General features: G+C 50.2%; 2 protein-coding genes across 4 annotated transcripts in view; both read right to left on the reverse strand.

The window, feature by feature from the left end:
- Positions 1–628: 628 nt before the first annotated feature.
- Ucp3 (uncoupling protein 3) lies at positions 629–14,143 on the reverse strand. Of its 3 annotated transcripts, none has more exons than XM_028770673.1 (7): positions 14,034–14,143; positions 7,676–7,894; positions 6,983–7,184; positions 6,588–6,788; positions 5,482–5,583; positions 4,909–5,089; positions 629–2,389 (listed from the first exon to the last, which is right to left on the reverse strand). In XM_028770673.1, the coding sequence occupies exons 2-7, from the start codon at positions 7,799–7,801 to the stop codon at positions 2,275–2,277; spliced, it is 927 nt and encodes a 308-aa protein (XP_028626506.1). In that variant the 5' UTR covers positions 7,802–7,894; positions 14,034–14,143; the 3' UTR covers positions 629–2,274. The 3 variants fall into 3 exon arrangements, with proteins under 3 accessions (XP_028626506.1, XP_028626507.1, XP_028626508.1); XM_028770674.1 differs by having other exon boundaries at positions 7,676–7,834; positions 14,034–14,128; XM_028770675.1 differs by lacking the exon at positions 14,034–14,143 and adding an exon at positions 10,427–10,455 and having other exon boundaries at positions 7,676–7,834.
- A 2,895-nt stretch (positions 14,144–17,038) lies between these two features.
- Positions 17,039–20,498, reverse strand: part of C2cd3 (C2 calcium dependent domain containing 3) — a 92,617-nt gene continuing 89,157 nt past the window's right edge. The window contains exon 33 of the mRNA XM_028770639.1: positions 17,039–17,816. Within this exon, the coding sequence (XP_028626472.1) occupies positions 17,667–17,816 (150 nt within the window). The 3' untranslated portion in view covers positions 17,039–17,666. The remainder of the gene's footprint in view (positions 17,817–20,498) is intronic.

Genomic DNA, 20,498 nt, shown 5'->3' on the forward strand with positions numbered 1-20,498 from the left:
CCTCCTCTTCTTCCTCTTTCTCTTCCTCCTCTTCTTCCTCTTTCTTTAAGAGACAGACTCTCAGGTGTCTCAGGCTGACCTTGCATTTACTATTTAGCCTAGGTTCACCTTCTTCTACCTCCTGCGTGCTGGGATCACAGGTGAGCATTACCATGTCTGGTTTATGGTGTGTTGAGGATCATACTCAGGGCTAGGCAAACACTCTACCAGATGAGTTACATCTCCAGCCTGAAGCCCCCTTCTGACTTTCTTTCTTCCTTTCTTCCTTTCTTCCTTTCTTCCTTTCTTCCTTTCTTCCTTTCTTCCTGTCTCCCTCCCTCCCTCCCTCCCTCCCTCCCTCCCTCTCCCTCTCTCTCTCTCTCTCTTTCTTTCTTTTTTCTTTTTTCTTTTTCAAGACAGGGTTTCCCTGTGTAGCCCTGGCTGTCCTGTAACTCACTCTGTAGACCAGGCTGGCCTCGAACTCAGAAATCCACCTGCCTCTCCCTTCTAACTTTCATCAGAGCCAACCAACCTCCTAAGAAGCAGGAAAAGACACTGTCACATATATGGCAGTGTAAGACAGTTTGAAAGATGTGCACTGTCTTAGTTACTTTCTGTTGCTGTAGTGAAACACTGTTACCAAGACAACTTACAGAAGGAAGGTTTATTTGGGGCTTACAGTTGCAGAGGGATAAAAGTCCCTCATGGTGAGGAGGCTGGGCAGCAGACAATTGGAGTAGCTAATAAGAACTCACATCTCAAAACGAAAAATCAGAAAAACTCGGAGTGCCGTGATCTTTGGACTCTCCAAGCCAGTCTCCAGTGACACATTTCTTCCAAAAATGCCACATCTTCTAACTTCCCCAAGTAGCCACCAACAACTGGGGACCAAGTATTCAAATGCCTGAGACATATGGGGGGCATCTCATTTAAACCATCATATTTGGTAGAACTTTCTATTTTTATTTTTTTACATTTGTTTCCGTCTTTATCATGTTTGTACGTATGTACAGTCACCTGCATAGGACACTCATATGAAGGTCAGAGGACAATTTGCAAGAGTCCGTTCTGTCCTTCTACCATGTGGGGCCCATGAATTGACCCCACTGAGCTACTTCGTTGCCAGATGCACAGTCTTAAGCTTGGAAGTTGGTCCTGTACTTCACCACCCCCCCTCTTGCAGGAGGAAGGCTGAAGGCTTAACAGGTAGAGCAAGGGCTCTGCAGCCAAAGGCATCGAGAGAAGCGGAGGAAGTGTGGGGGGGTGCAGCTGGCCAGGAGCCTGATAAGTAGGACCTGAGATGAGAAAATCCCCGAGAGAAGGCAGAAGAGAAGCTGTTCTCAGTCTTGCCCTTGAGGTGGAAATTCTTTTACTGAGTCCTAACAATTCCCTAAAGATTCTGAGTCCTGCTACTTTGGACTGATGGACAGGCAGTGCCCTTCCCCCAGCCCTTTGATGTCACCAGGCAGCAGGTCCGGTGGCTTCAGTAACCCACGGTCCTACCCACGAGGTCCAGGTGTGCATGGCTTCACCACTACAAACTGCATTTTCCTCAAGCTTCTTCTCTGGACAGAATCTCTCCTAAAGCATTGTCCTCGTGTTTACATTTGCAGACGGGTCTTGTTAGAAAGTTCGGCCATGCCTGCTTCGCTTTCTATCTTCCTGATACGCTGAGGAGGCAGACAGTGAAGGACTGTTACCACTGAACACACTCCATCCTCCAGTGTCTTCCGTGGGCCCAGCAGGATGCATTTGTACAGGGTCAATGTGTTCTTTTTCCTTTCTCATTTTCCGAAGAATCCTGATGGAGCCTGCTTGGCAGACTCATTACGGAGAGGGGAAGTCATCTGGTGACTGAGAAGGCTAAGTCACAGCTCTGTGCTGAAGCTGAAGGGTCCCTCCGGCCATTTTGTTTGATTCAAGGACAACACAGTGGGCAGATCTTCCCAATGCCTGTGGCCTTTCCTGTTTATTATGTGTTGTTTAATCCTACATTTCAAGGGGGTCGGCTCTCGCTTTCTTTGTTGTCTCTTGCCTAAATGTTAGGCATCCAACCGGAAGGGTTTTAAAAATTAATATAATTTATTTCCCATCAGGTCAGTGCAAAACAAAGGTGTTTTAGGATGAAACATGGAAGACCAAGAGTCTCTTCCTCTTTTAGTTCAGTTTCTCAAGACAGCAACAGTGCAGGGTTCCGTAATGTGTGTGGGTCTGCATCCCCTGGGCAGAGAGGTTTTGTTCCGTTCCAGGAAGCCTTTTTTATGAGGAAAGTACCAAGAGGCCTGATCACCTTGTTCAAAATGGAGATTCTCGCAGTACCTGGACTTTCATTAAGGCCCGCTTCAGCTGTTCGTAGGTTACAAACATCATCACGTTCCAGGCTCCCAGACGAAGGAAGGAGGGCATGAATCTGAGGAGAGAAACAGCTACTACGTGAGCAGAAGCAGATTAGGAGGCACAAGCACACCTACGATACTGTCCCCATGCTGGCGGAATGAAACTGCTTGTCACAAGCCTTTTCTGAGATCTGTTTCATTTTTGGTCTCTGTACTGAAGGGATTTAGGCAGAAGTTGGAATCAGAAAAGGAAAGAAAGCTAACTTGTTAAGGCAGGTTAGTGTGTAGGAAGTTAACTCTCGAGGTCTGTGTGCCCACACTCCTGGCTGCCAGATCCTTTGCTAGATACTGAGGCCAGAGAAGCTGAGTAACTCAAACCACAAAGTTGGTAAATACCACTGGAGGGTTGAGACACACTGCTGGCCAACTCATCCCAATGCTAGCTATGGGCTTTAGGCTCATTTGCATCCAGATTTCCACCCAGAGAAGGCCTAACTAGGGTTCAATAAGTGGATTGGGGGTAGGGTGGAGGGAGCATGGCATCAGATTCAGCTCACCTCCAGAAAGCTCTCTGGGCCTCTGGAGTACCTTGGGAGAAAGTGTCTACCTGTCTGTGCTTGCTTCTCAGAGGAAGGGAAGAGCCCATCCTCTGGTCCCTCATCTTGGCCACTCTGACTGTTCAGGCCGCTCGGTTCCTCCCAGACTCAGCAAGTTACCATGCATGCTCTGACAATGCCAGGCCCTCTCCTGTTCCTTTAAGTGCATTGCTTTTTCCTCAGCTTGGACTCTTCCTTGTCCGTTTCCGGGCTGGAGGGTGGTTCTTCATGCTGCAGGACTCAGTTGGGCATGGCAGCCACATGCCGTGACATTTTCTTTGTGGGGTGGGTATGAGACAGAGCCTTACAATGTAGCTCTGGCTGGCTTTGAACTCAAGGCAACACCCTGCTTCAGCCACCATACATAGCTGGCCATGGCTGTTCTTAAACCTTCACAAGGGCTGTGGCAATGTATCCAAATTCTGGAGTCTAATCAAACCTGGGCTAAACTCCTAGCTCCTCCAGCTTCCAGTGCCTCATCTTGAAAGTGAGGACAATAGAAGCTGGGGTCTGACATATGCCTGTGATCCTGGCACTTGAGAAGGCCATGAAGATCAGGAGTTCGGGGTCAGTTTGAACAACCTGAAACCTTGTTTCAAAGAACCTAAAATAAGAGTGTGTAGCAGTAACCTCCTTATAGGGTAGTCTCATGGTTATCTGAGTCATTGGGGGACAGCACTGCTCCATCAATGTCACCTACTTATCTGTGACTCTTCGAGGGAGCCAAAGGCCAGAGCCCGGCACACAGGAAACTGAGGCACTAGCTGAAGACACTGAGCCAAGCAGTGTCAGGTGACACGTTAAGTATGTTAGTCCCAGACAGAGAATCTCCAGTGCCTTCTGTCTGTCTGGGTTCAACTTAACATTACACACCAGAGAAGACCTGCTAAAGGCATTGAGGTGGGAGGCAAGCAGAGACCTTCCCACTGGGGTAAGCAGCACCGCAGTGGGTGTGGCCTCGGAGCCAGAGCCCTGCTATTTTGTGATCTTGGACAAGTTACTATTTTGAAGTGCAGTGTGGGAGCTACTACCCAGTTCAGAGTGTTGTTGTGTTATACAACAGACATAAAGTACCTTGGCTCTCGGGATGCTAGTGAGGAACCCACACGATCTTGCTTGATCTGTGGTTGGATCTTCAGATGATAAAAGACGGATGAGCCGCCAGCCTTAGCTCCAAGGGGCTTGTGAACTGGCATGAAGATGAACTTAATTTTGTAAAAGGTGGGATTACTTTTTATAAGTGGATCAAATGGTATTACCGAGGCTCATGGGAGGAGGGAAAACTTACGTGTGACAGTGTGAGGGAGGAGTTGGCATTGGGACTAGTCTGCAAGGGTGGCTAAGATTTAGATTGTGCAGATGTCGAGGGAAAGGCATCCCAGTGGGCTGAGGTGCTGCTGCAAAGGAGGACACCCTTGGACTGAATTTGACCTTGGAGCCATGTAAAGGTTGGGGGAGGGAACCAACTCCACAGAGTTGTCCTCTGACCCCACATGTGCTGCAGCAAGGTACCTGGGCACATATCACACATGCACGCGCATTATGGCATTAATGGTAAGTTTTTAAAGGATAGGCCTTCTATGGAAAGGCACAGGAGCCCTGAGTGTTGGTGTAGTAAATATGGCGTTTCTGCTGCCGTGAGTGTGGTGGTGAATGGTCAGGGCAGCAGGTGGGGGAAAAACCTCTCTGCCCAAAATATTTGAAGACAAATAATAATTTTACGTAGCCTGGGCCTACTTTTTTCTTAGTAAGGCTTCTGTTGTAAGTACTTGGGATGGTGTGTGCCTACAACACAGTGCTCACAGGGAGAGCCAGGAGGATGGAATGTCAAGGTCACTCTTGGTTACATAGTGAGTTCTAGGCCAGCCTGAAATTCATGAGACTCAGTCAGAGAGAAAGAAAAAGGTGGAAAAGAAGAGAAGAAGAGAAGACAAGGAGGGCAAGAACCCAAGTTTTCTGGAAAGAGTGCTGGCAGCAGAAGGTGACAGACAGCTTACCCTTTGTAGAAGGCTGTGGGGCCCTCCTGGGCCACCATCTTCAGCATACAGTGTAGAGGGCTGCGGTACCTTCCTGGGGGAGCGTTCATGTATCGGGTCTTTACCACATCCACTGGGGAGGCCACCACCGTGGCACAGAAGCCAGCTCCAAAGGCAGAGACAAAGTGACAGGGGAAGTTGTCTGTAGAAGGGGAGGGAAGCACAGATCCCGGGCTGCAGCAGGTGTGCATGGGGTACAGATGTGGTCATTGGGTCTCCGGTGTAACCTTGACCTCTGGAGCAGTGTTCAAGGCTGAGCTCTTGGTTAGTGGTGGCAAGTTAGCAGGACTTACTCAGCAGCAGCTCTGAGTAAGAAAGCCACAGACCGTTTTTTTTGAGGAAATTGAAGTCAGTGGGCAAGTGCCTGTCACAGATACAGAGTCTGGTGCTGGCCCTAGAACCTGGGGCTCTGCTTCTGGCCTAGGCCTCTTTCCTCATTACAACCCTGTACTGGGCACTGCTCCTCTCTCTGTCTGTTTGGGGTCCCCGACACCTCTGGGTAATACCCACTCCTGTTTCTCTACCCACTCTCACCAGTGAACAGGTGAGAGTCCAGCAGCTTCTCCTTGATGATGTCATAGGTCACCATCTCGGCACAGTTGACGATGGCATTTCTTGTGATGTTGGGCCAAGTCCCTGTTAGGAAGGCAGCGGGGACTGAGGAATGCAACGCTCCCTGGGTACAGTGTCTTATAGCAATGGTCTCAGCCAGGGGACCATACCTCAGCCACAGATCCCACCTTTCCTTCTGGAGTTATCAGCTTTTAAACCCCCTGCATCTTCACAAACAGAAACACAAGGTTTGGCTACATGTGGAACATAATTTGCACTCTGTCAGAGTTTCAACATGCCTCCCTCAGACCCAGGAAGCGGGGAAGGAGGAAGGAGGGAGGAGGAAGGAGGCTGGGCCCCAGGACAGTGACAGATTATGACAGGGCCCTAGGAGGCAGGTTTCACTGAGAAGAGGATAGGCAGGGCATGGGACACCAGCGAGGGACTTCCCTGGCAGTCCTGTGGGGCCCTCCTGGGCCACCATCTTCAGCATACAGTGTAGAGGGCTGCCCCACACACTGAGGTGTCCTACCCTTAAACATCACAAGGCCATTTTTCTCCTGCAAGGGATCATGGGAATGGTGGCTTAAGAGAAGGAGGGATCCTGGCATTTGCCAAGGGCTAAATACATAGGGAAGTCTACAGTCTTCACCCCCAAGGAAGTCTCCTCACTCACCACAACGGGCTCTACAGCTGTGCTCCTCCCTGCCTCTCTGTCTGTTCTCTGTCCTCTGAAGGCCCTCCGCCCTTCTATCTCCACACCTTGGCCTTTGAGACCAGGAACTTTTTGGAGCCAGCACGGCTTTCCACCTCCTGCCTGTGTTCTGGCCCCCTTCTTGTGGCATAAGCTGCGTTGGCCTCCTTAGATCCTCTGAAATAAATCCCTGAGAAGTGGATGTTCATTTCTGACTCTCTCCCAGGGTGGCCTATGCAGGTGATGACTGGTAAGCTGGACAGTATTTGACATCCTGTGGCCAGTGTGTGGTGTATTGTATTTGGAGTGTTCTCATGATGTTGAACCATGCTTTGGGGATGCCTCCTTTCTGGATTCCCTGTCTCGGCCCTCAGGGAGCAAAAGCCAAGTTTACCTTTCCACAGGCCCCTGACACCTTCCTCCCTGGCGATGGTTCTGTAGGCATCCATAGTCCCTCTGTATTTCCTCTCGCCTCCAGTTCCCAGGCGTATCATGGCTTGAAATCGGACCTTCACCACATCTGTGGGCTGGGCGCAGGTCACTGCCATGGCTCCCGTGGTGCAGCCTGCCAGAATCCTGATGGCGACGCTAGAGTCTGGGGCAGGCAGAGAGAACTAGGAGTCTCTGACACTGTCAGAATTTCACCAGTGTCTGTCATCAGCTTGCCCCTCCCCTACTCTGCTCGGTGGACCAACTCCATGTCCTTGACCCACACTCCAGCTGCTAACCAGGTTTCCCACCCCTAAGTGTCCACAGGTGTTCCTGGTGTCCTCGGGTTCTGGCACTCACGGTCCGCTCCCTTGGGGGTGTAGAACTGCTTGACAGAGTCGTAGAGGCCAATTCTAATGGAGGCAAAGCTCATCTGGCGGTGCAGGCCGGCGACCAGTCCGCTGTAGGGGCTGCGGGGACCCTCTGTGCGCACCATAGTCAGGATGGTACCCAGCACGCCGCGGTACTGCACGCTCTGCGCCCCTGGGTTCTCCCCTTGGATCTGGGGAACAAGAACAGGGCCTGAGGAGTTGATGGGTGGCCGGGGAGGCGCGGCTGTGCGTGCAGGATGCCTGTAGGGTCTTGGGACTAGCATGATTATCAAATCAGGGTGAAAACGGCTCAGTGTGCAGCATGCTGCAGTTCACAAAGCAGTTCTTATTCGGTGTGGCATCTCGGCCCACCCACACCAGAGAGGCCGGTTTGCTTTCCCTGTCTTAAAATAGATGGTTAGAGGCCCACACCGTTACTTCTTTACCTTTATTTTCCACTTTATGGTTTACATAGCAGGGCTAAGCAGTAAAGAGCCCTGCCACCTCATGTCAAGGTATTTGGATTGTTTGGTCACGAGGGATGGTGGTGGGGACCAAGGCAGTGTAGGGGGTGGCCTTCCCTCAGCTCTGTGTGAGGAAGAGCATGTTGGCACATGGGCTGATGCTGTAGAAGCAGCCCCTTCTTCCTCGTGAATCACAACCACTGGCCAAAGGCACCCACCTGCAGGCGGACCTTGGCAGTGTCCAGGGGGAAGGTGAGGAGGTCAGCAAAACAGGCGGCAGCTCCGGCCCCCAGGAACTTCACAGCTGTTGTGGGAGGTACTTCTGACGGCTGAAGCCCAACCATGGTCCCAAAGGATGGACCTGGTTCCTTTGTTGCCTATTGAAGTTGAAGGAAAGAGGTTGCCTGGCAATCCTTTGCTTCAGTTCCGGGAGGAAGCTGCAGGAGATAGACCAGGGGAACAGTGGAGTCTGGGCTGCTTGGCTCTGTCTCGTTTCCAGAGACCCACAGGACTCTGAAGGGGCTTTACAAAGTGAGAAGCCTGGGTACTGTCACACTTAACCTGCCTGAATTTGGTTCATATACCACACCTAACAATCCCTGTCAACTCTGCACAGAGGGTTAAGGTGGTGGGGGGTAGCAGATAGGGCCTGTAGTATCGTCACTGAATAGCTTGACATCTTTGTAGGCAGCAGGCCTGGCCTTGACTGTGTTCTCCCAGGGTTCTGATGCTTCCCCACTGATCAAGCCTCTCTGAGGTGCTTCATCCCACTTTCCAAAACAGGGGAACATTCCTTGTGACTCAGGGAGACACTCATTCATCCTGACTAAACCATATTCCTTAAAAGGATGCCTGAATATACACCACCCCTGTAGGGGATTGGACTTAGGGCCTAGTGTAAGGCAAACCTCTACCACAGAGATATATACCAAGTACTCTATTATTATTTTTGAGACAAAAGTTTCATTAAATTTCCCAGGCCAGCCTTGAACTTGAAATCACCCAGCATCAGGCTCTCGGATGCTGGGATTGTATTCCTGCACTGCCATGCCTGGCCTGGCTATACCTTCCTCTGTATAAAAAAGGCAGATCCTCCTCAGTGCTGGTTGCTCCCGTCTCTGTAAGGTTTCCCAGTTGGTGGTCTGTTGGTGGAACCTGGCCTTAGTACTCTGCTGTCCTCCATTTCCCAATGGGCCTGAGGTCCGTGGTCTGACCCATGAGTGCTTCTGCTGTCTGGGGTGGTTTACAGTTGCTCTGCCTGGCTTGAATCACCTCCCACTCAAGTCACTGAGGAGACTCTTCTCAGCTGAAGACAGAATCAGTCTTAGGTCAAGGCAATACACAAACAATGCCAGGGCAGACATGTGTCTGTCTGTCTCCCTCTGTGTGTGTGTGTGTGTGTGTGTGTGTGTGTTGATGTGTGCACTTTCTGCTGGTTACTCAGGGGATCTTTTAAAGTGAAGTTTAGCTCAGGTGTGCTGGGAAACTGGCACACCATCACAGGTGGCCCTATGTTCTTATAACTAGGCCTGTGCACCAGGCCTTCTGTGTTGAGGCCATCTCTTGGCAGTGCGCATCTACTGGTTCACCAACTCAGACACTCTCTTGGTGTGCTGAAGTCCTACACCCTTTAATGGTCCATTCTCAGGGCCAGGGCCAGGGTCAGTCTCATAGAATTGTAAACAGTGTGCACCCCCTTCCCTACAGGGAAACAGGATTCTGGGCCAGTGTTTAGGAAATCTGGGCTGTGGTCCTGTCTTCTAAGGCTTAGCTTAGGTGCATTTACCCTTTCTTGGGCCAATAAGAATATATATATATGTGTGTGTGTGTGTGTGTGTGTGTGTGTGTGTGTGTGTGTGTGTGTGTATGTGTGTGTATGAATATAGATACGTCTATATCATTGATATATATCATTCATTTGATAAATATAAATATTATATATATATATAACTAATATATAATAAAAATATATAAAATTTCAGTTCATCAATAGGAAACATTTAGGTATCAAAGGGTAGGAACAAGGCCATATGTATATAACTCTGGTTTCCTTTGTGATGCTTCCTCAACTTATACTTTCAGAAACCAAGGACTCAGGCTTGCTGTCATCTCCTCCTGAGAAATGCTGTCACTGGGAAGGCGCTGCTGTGCTAATTCATGCTGAGCGAATGACTACTGACTGGTCAGCTATTTCTTGACCACTGTCCTAGGCATGGGTAAGGCAAGATGCAGATGGAACAGGGTTGGTTGGATTTGTCTTCAAGGGGCTTGATTTCTAGTGAGACAAACAAATAGATAGCGAAGGGAGTGGGGACAAGTACGTGGGACATGGGCTGAGGCCGGAACCCACAGCTGCTGCGTGCCGGTCTGGAAGCCTGGGTCCTAGTGCAGAAGAATGGTGTCTGCCCTGAGGAAGGGTTGAGGCAAAACTGAAAATCATTTCATGCTTCTTTTCCCCCCTCTTTCTCTTTTGGTGGGGTCTCTTGTTGGGCAAGACGGCTTCAAATTCTCTATGTAGCCAATGACAACTTTGAACTTCTGATCTTCCTGCTTTCACTTCCCAAGTCCATTGCTGCCTCCAGTTTACAAGGTGCTAAGGATCAAACCTCGGGCTTTGCGTATGCTAAGGTGAGCTACATCCCCAGCCCTGATTGTATCTTAAGGACCACTAAAGTAGACGGAGCTATACACCAACTCCGGAAAGTTGGGTCTAAGTAGCGGAGGCAGGAAGTGTTCTCCACTGGAGTTCTACATCCCAGCCTTTATCTGTCACTCTCCTAGTTTTTAGACAGTCCACTGACTCTCTCATCTTATCAAAAGCATTTTAGCACCTTGGTCAGGGCTCTTCTAGAGGGCTCCCCTTCCCCACTTCCTCACTTACTCACTGAGCTTTAGTCACATGGGAGCTCTTGGGTTCCATCATCTGGAATACAACTCTCTCAGGCACCTGCAGATTGCCTCCTCCTCACCTCCTTCACATTCCTCCTCAAATGCCACCTCTTCAGAGGTCCTTCCCTGAACTCAGCATCACTCTCATGCCACGGCACCGATCAATCACCCCTCAGCCTTGTGTCTGATGCACTTTCCCCCTCGGATGCCCTGTCTCCGAGCACAGGGGCCTCGCCCGTCCAGAGTGCTGTATTTGTCGGAAAAACAGATGGTGATATTATTGGAAGGTCTCCTCTTATATCTGTTTAACTCCATCTTCATGTTCTGCCACTGAGCTAATCCAGGGATTCAGCCTGGTAGGTGCCAGCGCGTGCTGAGGAGACCCCATCTCACACAGAGCTCTGTGCTTGGCATCCCAGAATAAAAACCCATGTGTGTTTATCTGGAGGTTCTCCAGAAGGCTTTGAGGGCTGGCTTAGACAGTGCCCAGAAATAACTTAGTTCAAGCTGGACTGTGGTCAGCATAGATGCAGAGGAGCTATCAGGGGAGAGAGAGGGGAAGAGCTGACTCTTTGCTTGTAGGGGAACAAGAGGATCAATGCAGGCTAAGTCTTAAATGGTTTTAGGCAGGTAGAAAAATGAGGATGGCCCCGGGGAAGCAGGGCCTGAACTTGTAGAGCAGTGGTTCTCAACCTTCCTAATGCTGTGCCCTTTTAATAGAGTTCGTCATATTGTGGTGACCCCCAACCACAACATCATTTTTGTTGCTACCTCATAACTGTAAGTTGGTTACTGTTATTTTTTTTTTTTTTTTTTGGTTTTTCAAGACAGGGTTTCTCTGTATAGCCCTGGCTGTCCTGGAACTCACTCTGTAGACCAGGCTGGCCTCGAACTCAGAAATCCGCCTGCCTCTGCCTCCCAAGTCCATTAAAGGTGTGCGCCACCACCGCCCGGCTTAGTGTTATGAATTTTAGTGTAAATATCTGATATGTAGGATATCTGATACCGTCCTCCAAAGGGGTCACGATCCACAAATTGAGAACCACTGGTGTTGGTTCTGTGGAAGCTCAGAGTAGGAGGGCCTGACTGCTGGGCTGTGGAGCCCCTGCAGTTGGGGACTTTCCACATGTCATCACTCGTGATCCTCAACACCTGTCAGGAAAGGTAGCCGAGACTTAGAGACATTAGCTTGCTTAGTGTCACCAGCCCCTGGTGTCCAAGCCTGTGTTTAGTCAATTTTAGGTTCAAAACCACTTTGGCAAAAGCAAGGCAGTATTTAAATCCAGTTTACAGATGAGAAAATAGAGGCTTAAGATGGAAAGATGTTGGACTGAAGAGATGGTTTAGCGGTTAAGAGCTCTGACTGCTCTTCCAGAGTCCCTGGGTTCAATTCCCAGCACTTACAACGGCAACTCACAGCTATCTGTAACTCCAAGATCTGACACCCTTACACAGATACACATGCAGGCAAAATATCAATACATATAAAATATGAATAAGTAAATTATTTTAATAAAGGATGGAAAGAGGTTGACTGATCACTGGTCATAGGACTCCAGTCTGTTTTTTCTGATGGCCAGGCAATAAAGCTGTCTTCGCTCTACCACCTAAGGTCTAGTCAGTGTGGTAACCTGGCTCCTCAGGGTCTTGCCTTTGTTGAGCATTCACAGCAGTTACTAAATGCTTCATAATGCCAAACATGAGTCTGGAGAAGGCTGGGCGACTACCAAGGTCCACTAACCATATGGAATTCATGGGCCCAGAGAGGCTAAGCTCTGTGTGGGTAGGTGTAGTCAGGCCTTGGCTCTCCCAGGCTCTTCCTTCAGCCTGTCTTCTTGTCTGAGTTGTAAACTGAGACAAGCCTGAGGAGGGGGACAGGTTCTTTGGAGATTGAGGCTTGAGGCCCAGAGCCTTTAAAGCCAACTTGGCTGAGGAACAGCAGTACAGGCGTGTTTAGAGAAATACCCTCCACGTGCTCAGGCCTCATTCCCCTTTGCCCTACAGAAGAGCAGCAAGGCCTGGCTCCTTCCCAGCAGGGAGGCACTGGTTTCCCTTCCCAGGCCTGGAATGTACTGTGGGAGCAGCTGGCTCTCCTCATGGCACCCTAGTGGCCTCTCTTCTCCCAAGCCTTGAATTGGCTCCAGAGAGCTAGGCTTCTGGGTGACTGGACAGCCTGAATCTAAGGCTCTTGAATCTGGAGAGACCCTTGGGGTAAGTTCTTTAGAATCCCTTCGTCAAAGCCTGTCTGGGGACACTCAGGTGCTAGTAGAAGAACCCTGTGTTTTGCTCTGCTTTGGAGAGAAACACTGAGGTTAGACAGGCAAAGGACCGGTGTATAGCCGCTGTCTGGGACTGTGACATCAGAGTCCTTTCTGCTAGAGGGAACCTCAGGCGATGTTGGTGTTGAGCCAGGTCCTGCAGAGGGTACTGAATGCAGGTTTCTCCCTGCTGAGGCCAGGTGTGTCTCTGGAGTTTTTGCTTCCCTGTCAATCAGGGCTTCTCTCTTATACCCACTTTGTCCTCTGCTACTTCTGACTCTACTGTCTTGTAGTATTGCCTCACTCTCTGTGACTGTTTTCTAGCTCTGTCGGAGCCTCCAGGTAGGGACGAGATAACTTACCTGCCTTCTCTGTGAAGACTGTTGTAGGGAAGGCCCTAAGTCAGAGCACTCTTACCAAAATGAGGAGGCAGGAAATGAGGTCAAAGATGACCTCAGGGCCCTTTGGTAGAGGGCTGTGAATGCCAAGGTTAGTCTAGTGGAAAATACGGGGCTGGGGTGGAGGCCGGGGGATGCTGAGCTGTCAGAGCATGCTGGTGCAGGCAGCAAGGGTAGAAGGGAGAGATGGGCTTCTAACACCAGTGAGGAGGATACTGCTGGAAAGGACCTCTGAAGAGACACTGAGGCCTGAGCTTGGTTAAGAGCTTGCAATTGGGTATACCCAAGTTTTGAAGGAGTACCCCCAAGCTACCCATCAGAAATAGAAAAGGATGGACAGACATACTTGAGTATGTGGGTGAGGCCACAATGACCTGCATAGTAAGAAACTCCCTGAGGTCAGGGCTTCCCAACCTCCTTCTTCCTGTACCTTAGTTGTTATCTGGGAAAGCCTGTCAGGCACCAGACCTTTGTCACCAGATGGAGGTGGAAGTTGAGAACAGTCCTACTACTGGGGTACCCACAACATGAGATACTCTAGTCAACAGGCCCATTCGTGTTTGCTGAGTGTGTCCTGCACTGCCCAACCCAACTCTCCAACAAAACATTGGCATCAAGGAAGCCACTGGACAGAGTGACCACAGGCTCTAGGCCAGGCTTCAGGCCAGAGGTGCTTTCCTCATCTCTACCCAGGAAGGGCTCCAGGACCCTTGCTGGAGAGGCCTTTGTGCTCTGTGGGGATCCTGAGCCTAAGGAGACGGACACTTCTCATCTGGCGTTTGTAAGATCCCAGCAGAGGAGTCAGCTGGACAAGGGAGTCCCGAGGAGTCACACCGATGTGGGAGTCAAGGTCTTCCTCAGGGCTGCAGTTCCTTTATCTTTACCAGACGGGAGCTAGACTGACTCACTTTCTGTCTCTCACACTGTGGTGAGTGATTCCTGGCAGCTCCTGGCTGTGAGCATCCACGGAAGGGAGAACAGGCAGAGGAGCAGGGGATAAGGGAGAATTGAGGAGAGGTATGGGGTCTTACCTGTGAGTCTAGCCAAGGTCAGGTAGTGTAGGGCACCCTAAGGCTCCATTCCATTAGGTAGCAGCAGGATCTGATGGCCCCTCCTCACCATTCACACTGTCTCTGCTGCCTCTGGCTCGGCACTGGCCTTATGCACCAGCTGACCTGAAACCTAATTCTGAGAAGCTAGTTGACAGTCTGATCACTTGACAAGAGGCGGGCTGCGGGGAGGGGACCAGTGAGTTCCAGATCTGGTTTAGCTTCCGTGACCTGGGGCTCTTTACTGTGGCTCCTTTGAGCTTTCAAGAGGAGGGATACCTTGGTGACCAGGAGATATGGTGTGTGACAGCACTTGCCACCTCTAAGAGCCCAGAGGTCAAGGTCTCTTAGGACAGGGGCTCTCCAGGATCCTATGCAATGATTACAGGCTTCATTTCTTAGAGACCTGACACTCTCCTCCAGAGGAGAGAGGAGATAGGGCTGAGAAGGTAGAGGACAGCTTGCTGCCAAGATATGCTTGATATTTTAGGCACATCGCTTATATTTCCTATACCCCTAGGAAGCAGGTATTACTAAAGCAGGATCCTAAACTTAGAAACAAAGGAAAACAGATGTGTTTGCATAGATTTGCTCACGTAGAGCACACAATAATGCTTAGTACAGTCAGGTTGGCCAACCACTACATTCTAGTTCAGAACATTTTCATCAGGGCTCAAAGACAAAAAAAAACAAAAAACAAAACCCAAAAAACAAAACAAAAAACCCAAGTCACCCCTTCCCCCTTCCCGGCTTCAGGCAGCCACTCATCTTTATTCTGCTCCTTAATTGGCTTGTTCTAGATGTTTCGTTTGAGTAGGATCTTACAGAATGTATGGCCTCCTGTGGCTGGTTTCTTTCATGGAGGTGTTACACACTGTAGTGTGTATCATTAGATACATACTGTGTAGAGCCCTCACGTGTCAATACGCAGAAAACTGAACGTCAAGGACAGTAACTTCCCAAGGTCACACAGCTACAACAGGGCAAGCCTGACTTGCCGGTAACCTATAACACACTTTGGCTCTATCTGCTGCAGTCACTGCTCCTCATGGCATGGCCCTTGGCATGGGTGTGCTGGGGCCGGAGTGAGATGGGTCAGGGTCAGCAGAATCCCTTGCAGCAACCACTGTTGGCTGGTCCATCTGCAGGCGCTGAGGTTAAGGACTGTGTGCAGCTGAAGCTGGGAGCTGGGTGACATCGAAGGGAGACTAAAAGGAGAGGGGAGAGGAGATAGGCCAGAGAAGGAAGAGGACAGTTTGGAACTTGAGCACAGAGCCATGGCAGGGTGGGTGCTGTGACATCCGGATTGTTTATTCTCTTTCTTGGACCAGGCTATTAATCTGGAGGTGGGCAGGACTGTAGGGGTGGGGGTGGGGGCAGGGCTACAAGTAGAAGTCAAACTAGAGGCAGCCGGTTCTGGAGAAACCCAGAGGGAGGAGAGCTTGGCTGACTAGGCCTAGCTGGAGTCAATTCCCTGCTGGAAGTTTTAAGGTGGGCTGCTACAGTCTCTGAAACACTGTTTCAGAAACACTGTCACCAGAAACACTGTTTCCAGGCGTCTGTGGAGGTCGGGGTTCATTCTGGTTGTGGTGACAAATGTGTTGTACAACTTGCAAGTCAAGTCACCTCAGAGCTATCACTGAGATGAGAGATTGGTAAATAACACACTGCGCATGTCGTCTGTTTCAGACCTTCACCTTGTCTGCAGCCCGTGCCCTCCCTCCTGTGGCCCTCTTCTCACTTGACTCCTTCAGGTTATTTACAGGAACGGGATTTGGCAGTGATCCTCTTCACCCGAGGCTTTACCCCTTAGGCCTGGAACCTGGAGGTTTCTTACCTCAAGGGATGTGGAACTCCAGGTACTGGAAGCTCTGTTCTGGCTAAGTGGGAGGCCTGTGGCAAGGCCAGCCTCTGGCTAGAGACTGGGTAGGTTTGCAGGGTGAAGCTCAAGGAGCAGAAATATGAGGGGCAGGTTGGGCTGAGGGTTCATGGCTGGCCCTTAAGCTGGAGTGCTCTGCCTTTTGGGTATCCAGCACGCTTGCCTCTACTAACTCACCCCGGTGCTTGGGAAGAGTGGGAAGAGCTGACATTTCTCAGCTTCCACTAGGTGCCAAGTACCAGCAAAGCATCTTCAGAAATGCCCCATTTGATCTCCACAGCGACTGGATGAAGCCAGCGTCTAAGTGTTTGTGCCTTCCCAATGAGGCCAGAGCCACAGACTTAAGCTAGGCTGGACACTCACTGACATGGCCCAGAACATTCTCTGGTTCTCTTTGCAGCTGTCCTTGACCTGGCCCATTCTCTGGGCTTTACCCCAGTACTGATTTCTTTCAGGGATCCTTCCCTGGATGCAGCATCCTGAGACTGCCCTAATTCAAGGTACTTACTGGCTGTACCCTGCTTTGGTCAGAGCCCTTATCTCTGGGTATGGCTTGGGTCCTGATGCACTTTCTACCTCTACAGAAGCCATGTATCTGACTTCCTCGGCCTTGAGTTTAACTGTGGGAGGGGCATCAGAGATGTTGTGAGGATTCAGAGAAATGACACGCAGGGATGATAAACAGTGTCCTTTCACCCTCACTACCCAGCTGGCACTGGACATCTGTGCCCCTTCAGAGTCATCCTCTGAGGGCTTTGTCTGTGGTAGCTGTCCAAGTGGCTGTGTTCTGACAGAAGTACCCTCCTGAGTAACACGGGACCAGGTCATGGTTGGACTTTCACTGTGCTGAGAGATTTAAAGGGCCATCAAAAAGACAAACCAACCAAGCAAGCAAAAGCCTAAACCACCAAAGGACACTAGTGTCACTCTAACATGGGCCAATCTGACACATGGAAGAACTTGGAAGTCTCATGGCAACCCTGGTCCCATGTTGCAGATGGCCGAGTGATGGTTGTACCCTTCTTTCTGCAGCTAGGAGTACAAATGAACTCCAATACCTTTTCCCAGTGACCCCCCCCCCCCAAAAAAAAAACCACTTGTACACAAATACAAATGGCAGACTTTTATTAAAACAAAGGCAAGAAAAATGAATTTCAGAGCTGAGTAAAAACAAATATTACATTAAAGACATGGTTAGGTTTCAGATAATTGACTACAGTTTTAAAGGAGGCGATTCTCCTGTTCTATTGATTAATTCAATACATCATAAAATAATTTATATCTATAAAAATACCTCATTCCCAAATATACAAGCTGGACGGGGTCCTGGACTTTTCTCATTTGTGCACATATGTACTCCATGTTTCTTCCAGTATTTACGGCAAAAATCTTCTGTCCTGTTCAAGCAGAGCGTGGGCTCTGGTCAGCAGTAGGCTGTGTCAAGGACACTGCTTTCTCTGCTCAGAGAGGCCGCCTTAGGCCCCAAAGTCAGAAGATGAGCAGGACACTTGGGTGCTGGAGTTTCATTTCCAGCTGTCGCCTCAGTACAGAGGAAGCTGAGGGCTTGGTAGACAGCTGCTAGGTGGTTTGGGACACACCTCTGGTCTTAGCTGATTAGGTCTCAAGATACCCATGGAATAGAGTGACAATAGTGGCCTGAGGATGCTGAGGGAAACAGACCTGGTGTCTCTTTGCAAGCTGAACCGAGCCGAGAGGCTGGCTGGTAGCCGCCTTCCTCAGGCTTCATCAGTCTTTTGGGAATACTGGGAAGAAAATATCCGTGCAATCCTGCGAGTCTCTTCCTCAGGAAGGTTGGGAGGGAGGGTGTAAGGTCTGGGGCGACAAGGCCTTTGGGCGAGGGCTCCCCTGGTGGCTTCACTCTTATCCTGGAGAGAAGGAAATCAGCTAGATTAGTACTGAGGATACAGCATTGCAGTGAGTGATTTTGGTCCTTTGACTAACATTTCTCCAGGCACCTGGTTTGCAAATACCTCACACACCCAGTCTTGTGGAACCCTTGCCATGACATCACAAGGTAGGAGTACCTTTCTCCACACAGGTCAGGTACAATTAGTTCAAAGTTGTGCAGTTCTGAGTGGCAGAGCTGAGGCAGGTGGGAATCCTGCTTGAGCAGCCACCAGAGACAGTCATTTTCATTCACTTTCCCCTTTTTTGCATCCTGTTGGGTTCCTGTGCTGAGGGGCTCAGATCTATATAGCAGCGAAGCCGCCTGGCAGGCTGAGAGAAAGGCCCCTAGGGTAGGGAAGAGACAGCACAGAAAGAAGTGGACGCCGTCACCACAGGCGTGTGCTTGGCGTCAAGTGCACGGCCCGCCCTATGGGGAGATCTCGTTCTTGTCCCCAAACCCATGAGCCTTTCCCATGCTGGTGGAGCAATGAGACTCTAGCACCTGCCCCACCCCCGCCTGTACCCTGTAAGCCTAACAGGAGACAGGCTAGAGAGGCTCCAGGACGAGCACATTCAGAAATCCCGTCGTTCTTTCTATAGAGCAGTACATGTCACATGGAGGCAGAAATGAACGGAACAGCTCCTGCCTCCATAGCGCAGAGAAAAACAGTGGGATAAAGGCAACGAGAGCTGTGTGTCTCTCTCCAGGTTCCTAACCATGACCAGGGGGGCTGGGCAAATAGTCAGGACTATTCCTGTCAGTTCAGATCTCTAAGCATTGAGGGAAGGTGGACAAGCCGAGCAGGCCCTTAGGTAGGCCTCCCTGGTGACCAAGAACAAGCAGTGTCAGGCTGGGATGCTTGGCAGAGTCTGGAGGTACAACTCAGTGTTCTGGGGAGGTCAAGGCAAACAGGAAGGGTGTTATTTTTGGTTTGTAGTTCTTCCTTCTAAAATAACACTTCAGGCCAGGAAGGATCAAGAGGCCAGTGTTGCCCTCTGCTCCAGACTAGGCACTTGTGGGGGCATGGACTAGAGCTTCAATACAAAACCCCAGGCAGGCCAGGTCAAGATGAGGGCTGGGAAGCTAGGAGACCAGTGGGTGGGAGGACTGGGTCATGAAGACCTGGGTTACATCAGTTGGGAGGAGACAGCCTCTGCAGCAAACGCTTCGATCACTCAACTAGAACCAACGGCCGTGGGCTGCTGTGTATACATCCTTTGGGTTCTCTGAGGGACTTTTAAGCTTCTGTGTGCCTCATCCCAAGATCCCGAGAGTTTGGTGTTTAGAGGGGACAATCGTCCCATTTGGTGCTCTGGCTGTAGCTACAGACAGATCTTTTGGGTCACTAGTTGTGGCTTACGCTATATTTTCTTTTATCCTCTGCTACAGTGTAAGGGGGCTAAGAGGCTAAGCCAGATGGAAACAGAGCTTGACCTTTATTTATGAGCTAGGGTCTCACTATGTGCCTCTCATCAGAGGCAATGGTCTTTGATCATTTGCCAAATCCTAAAACCAGACCTTTGTTAACCTGTTAGAAGTTAAGTCTCTACTTTGGAGACTTGCATAGTTCTTCTCAGTCCATGAAATGACCGTCAGACTTCTGCTGGTGGCTCATCAAGCATCCTACAAGTTTAGGACCTACTTTCTCGATCAGCTCATGTGGACAACAGACAGACATGGCTCCTGCCCTCACGGAGGACTCAAGATAGAAGAGAGGTAAACACTGACCTACCCAGCATCAGAGATGAGGTTTGGAGCTTGGGAACATGGGGAAAGCAGCCATTAGTAAGCTGAATCAATTGGTCCAGGAGGCTTCAGTGAGTGCTGGGAGCTAAGCTAGCTGAATTTCACTGGAGCTGGGGTGGGAGTGAGGCCAGCCATAGGAGGAAGGGCATACACACAGCCTATAGCTGCCGTGGGGTCCTATCTTCCTTGGAGCTGAAGCTAACATGGCTGATTCAGCCAACCTTCCAGCATCCACACCCAGACCCTGTGGGCCTTATCTGTATAGCCCAGGCCTAGGGCTCAGGGCAGAGGGGGTGGAGATACATATGCACAGTAGCACCTGTTGACTTTAAAAGGTTGAACAAACATCTTGATTAGTAAGAACTAAAGAATCTCTTTATCAGAGTTGCTACAGCACATAACCCTGAAGGTCTGGGCAGAAGGAAACTGTCCAAGGAGGGATACATGTCCCCACATGTAGCAGCCATTCCTCTACATACTATCATGCTCCTGCTTAGGGGAGCTGCACAGCAAACAAACAAAACAGGCACTCAGCAGCCTAGCACGCGCTTTGCAGGTTCTATCCACTCTCTCCTGAGGAGGCAGGAGAGGCCCATATACGGCAAGCGGATCACCGAGCTTTAGGGATTCTTTAGGGTCTGGACAGAGGGACCATATGTGGATGGAATCCCTGGAAGGGAACTTCAAGGAAGGACTAGAGAGAAACATGAAGAAGGAGTCTGAACACAGTATGAAGGGAGAGAATGCCTGAGCTAAGGTGCGGGGAGCGAATTTCTCTGCTGACAGCAGATGCCAGGCTGGGCTGACTGCAGACGAGGAGCACAAGAACAGGCGAGGCAGGAAGACCTCTGGAATCTGAGGCCAACCAAGTTACACAGCAAGACCCTGTCTCAAAACCAACAAAACAATCAGT

Source organism: Grammomys surdaster, unplaced genomic scaffold (assembly GCF_004785775.1).
Source record: "Grammomys surdaster isolate TR1022 unplaced genomic scaffold, NIH_TR_1.0 203, whole genome shotgun sequence".
NCBI lineage: Eukaryota > Metazoa > Chordata > Mammalia > Rodentia > Muridae > Grammomys > Grammomys surdaster.

Excerpts from the sequence above, each read along its gene's own strand:
- Ucp3 (XM_028770673.1), bottom strand. The coding sequence starts at position 7,801 with ATGGTTGGGCTTCAGCCGTCAGAAGTACCTCCCACAACAGCTGTGAAG. Across the intron at positions 6,789-6,982 it reads CACCCCCAAGGGAGCGGACC|ACTCTAGCGTCGCCATCAGG; the intron begins GTGAGTGCCAGA and ends TGCCTGCCCCAG. Across the intron at positions 2,390-4,908 it reads CCCACAGCCTTCTACAAAGG|ATTCATGCCCTCCTTCCTTC; the intron begins GTAAGCTGTCTG and ends TTCTCTCCTCAG.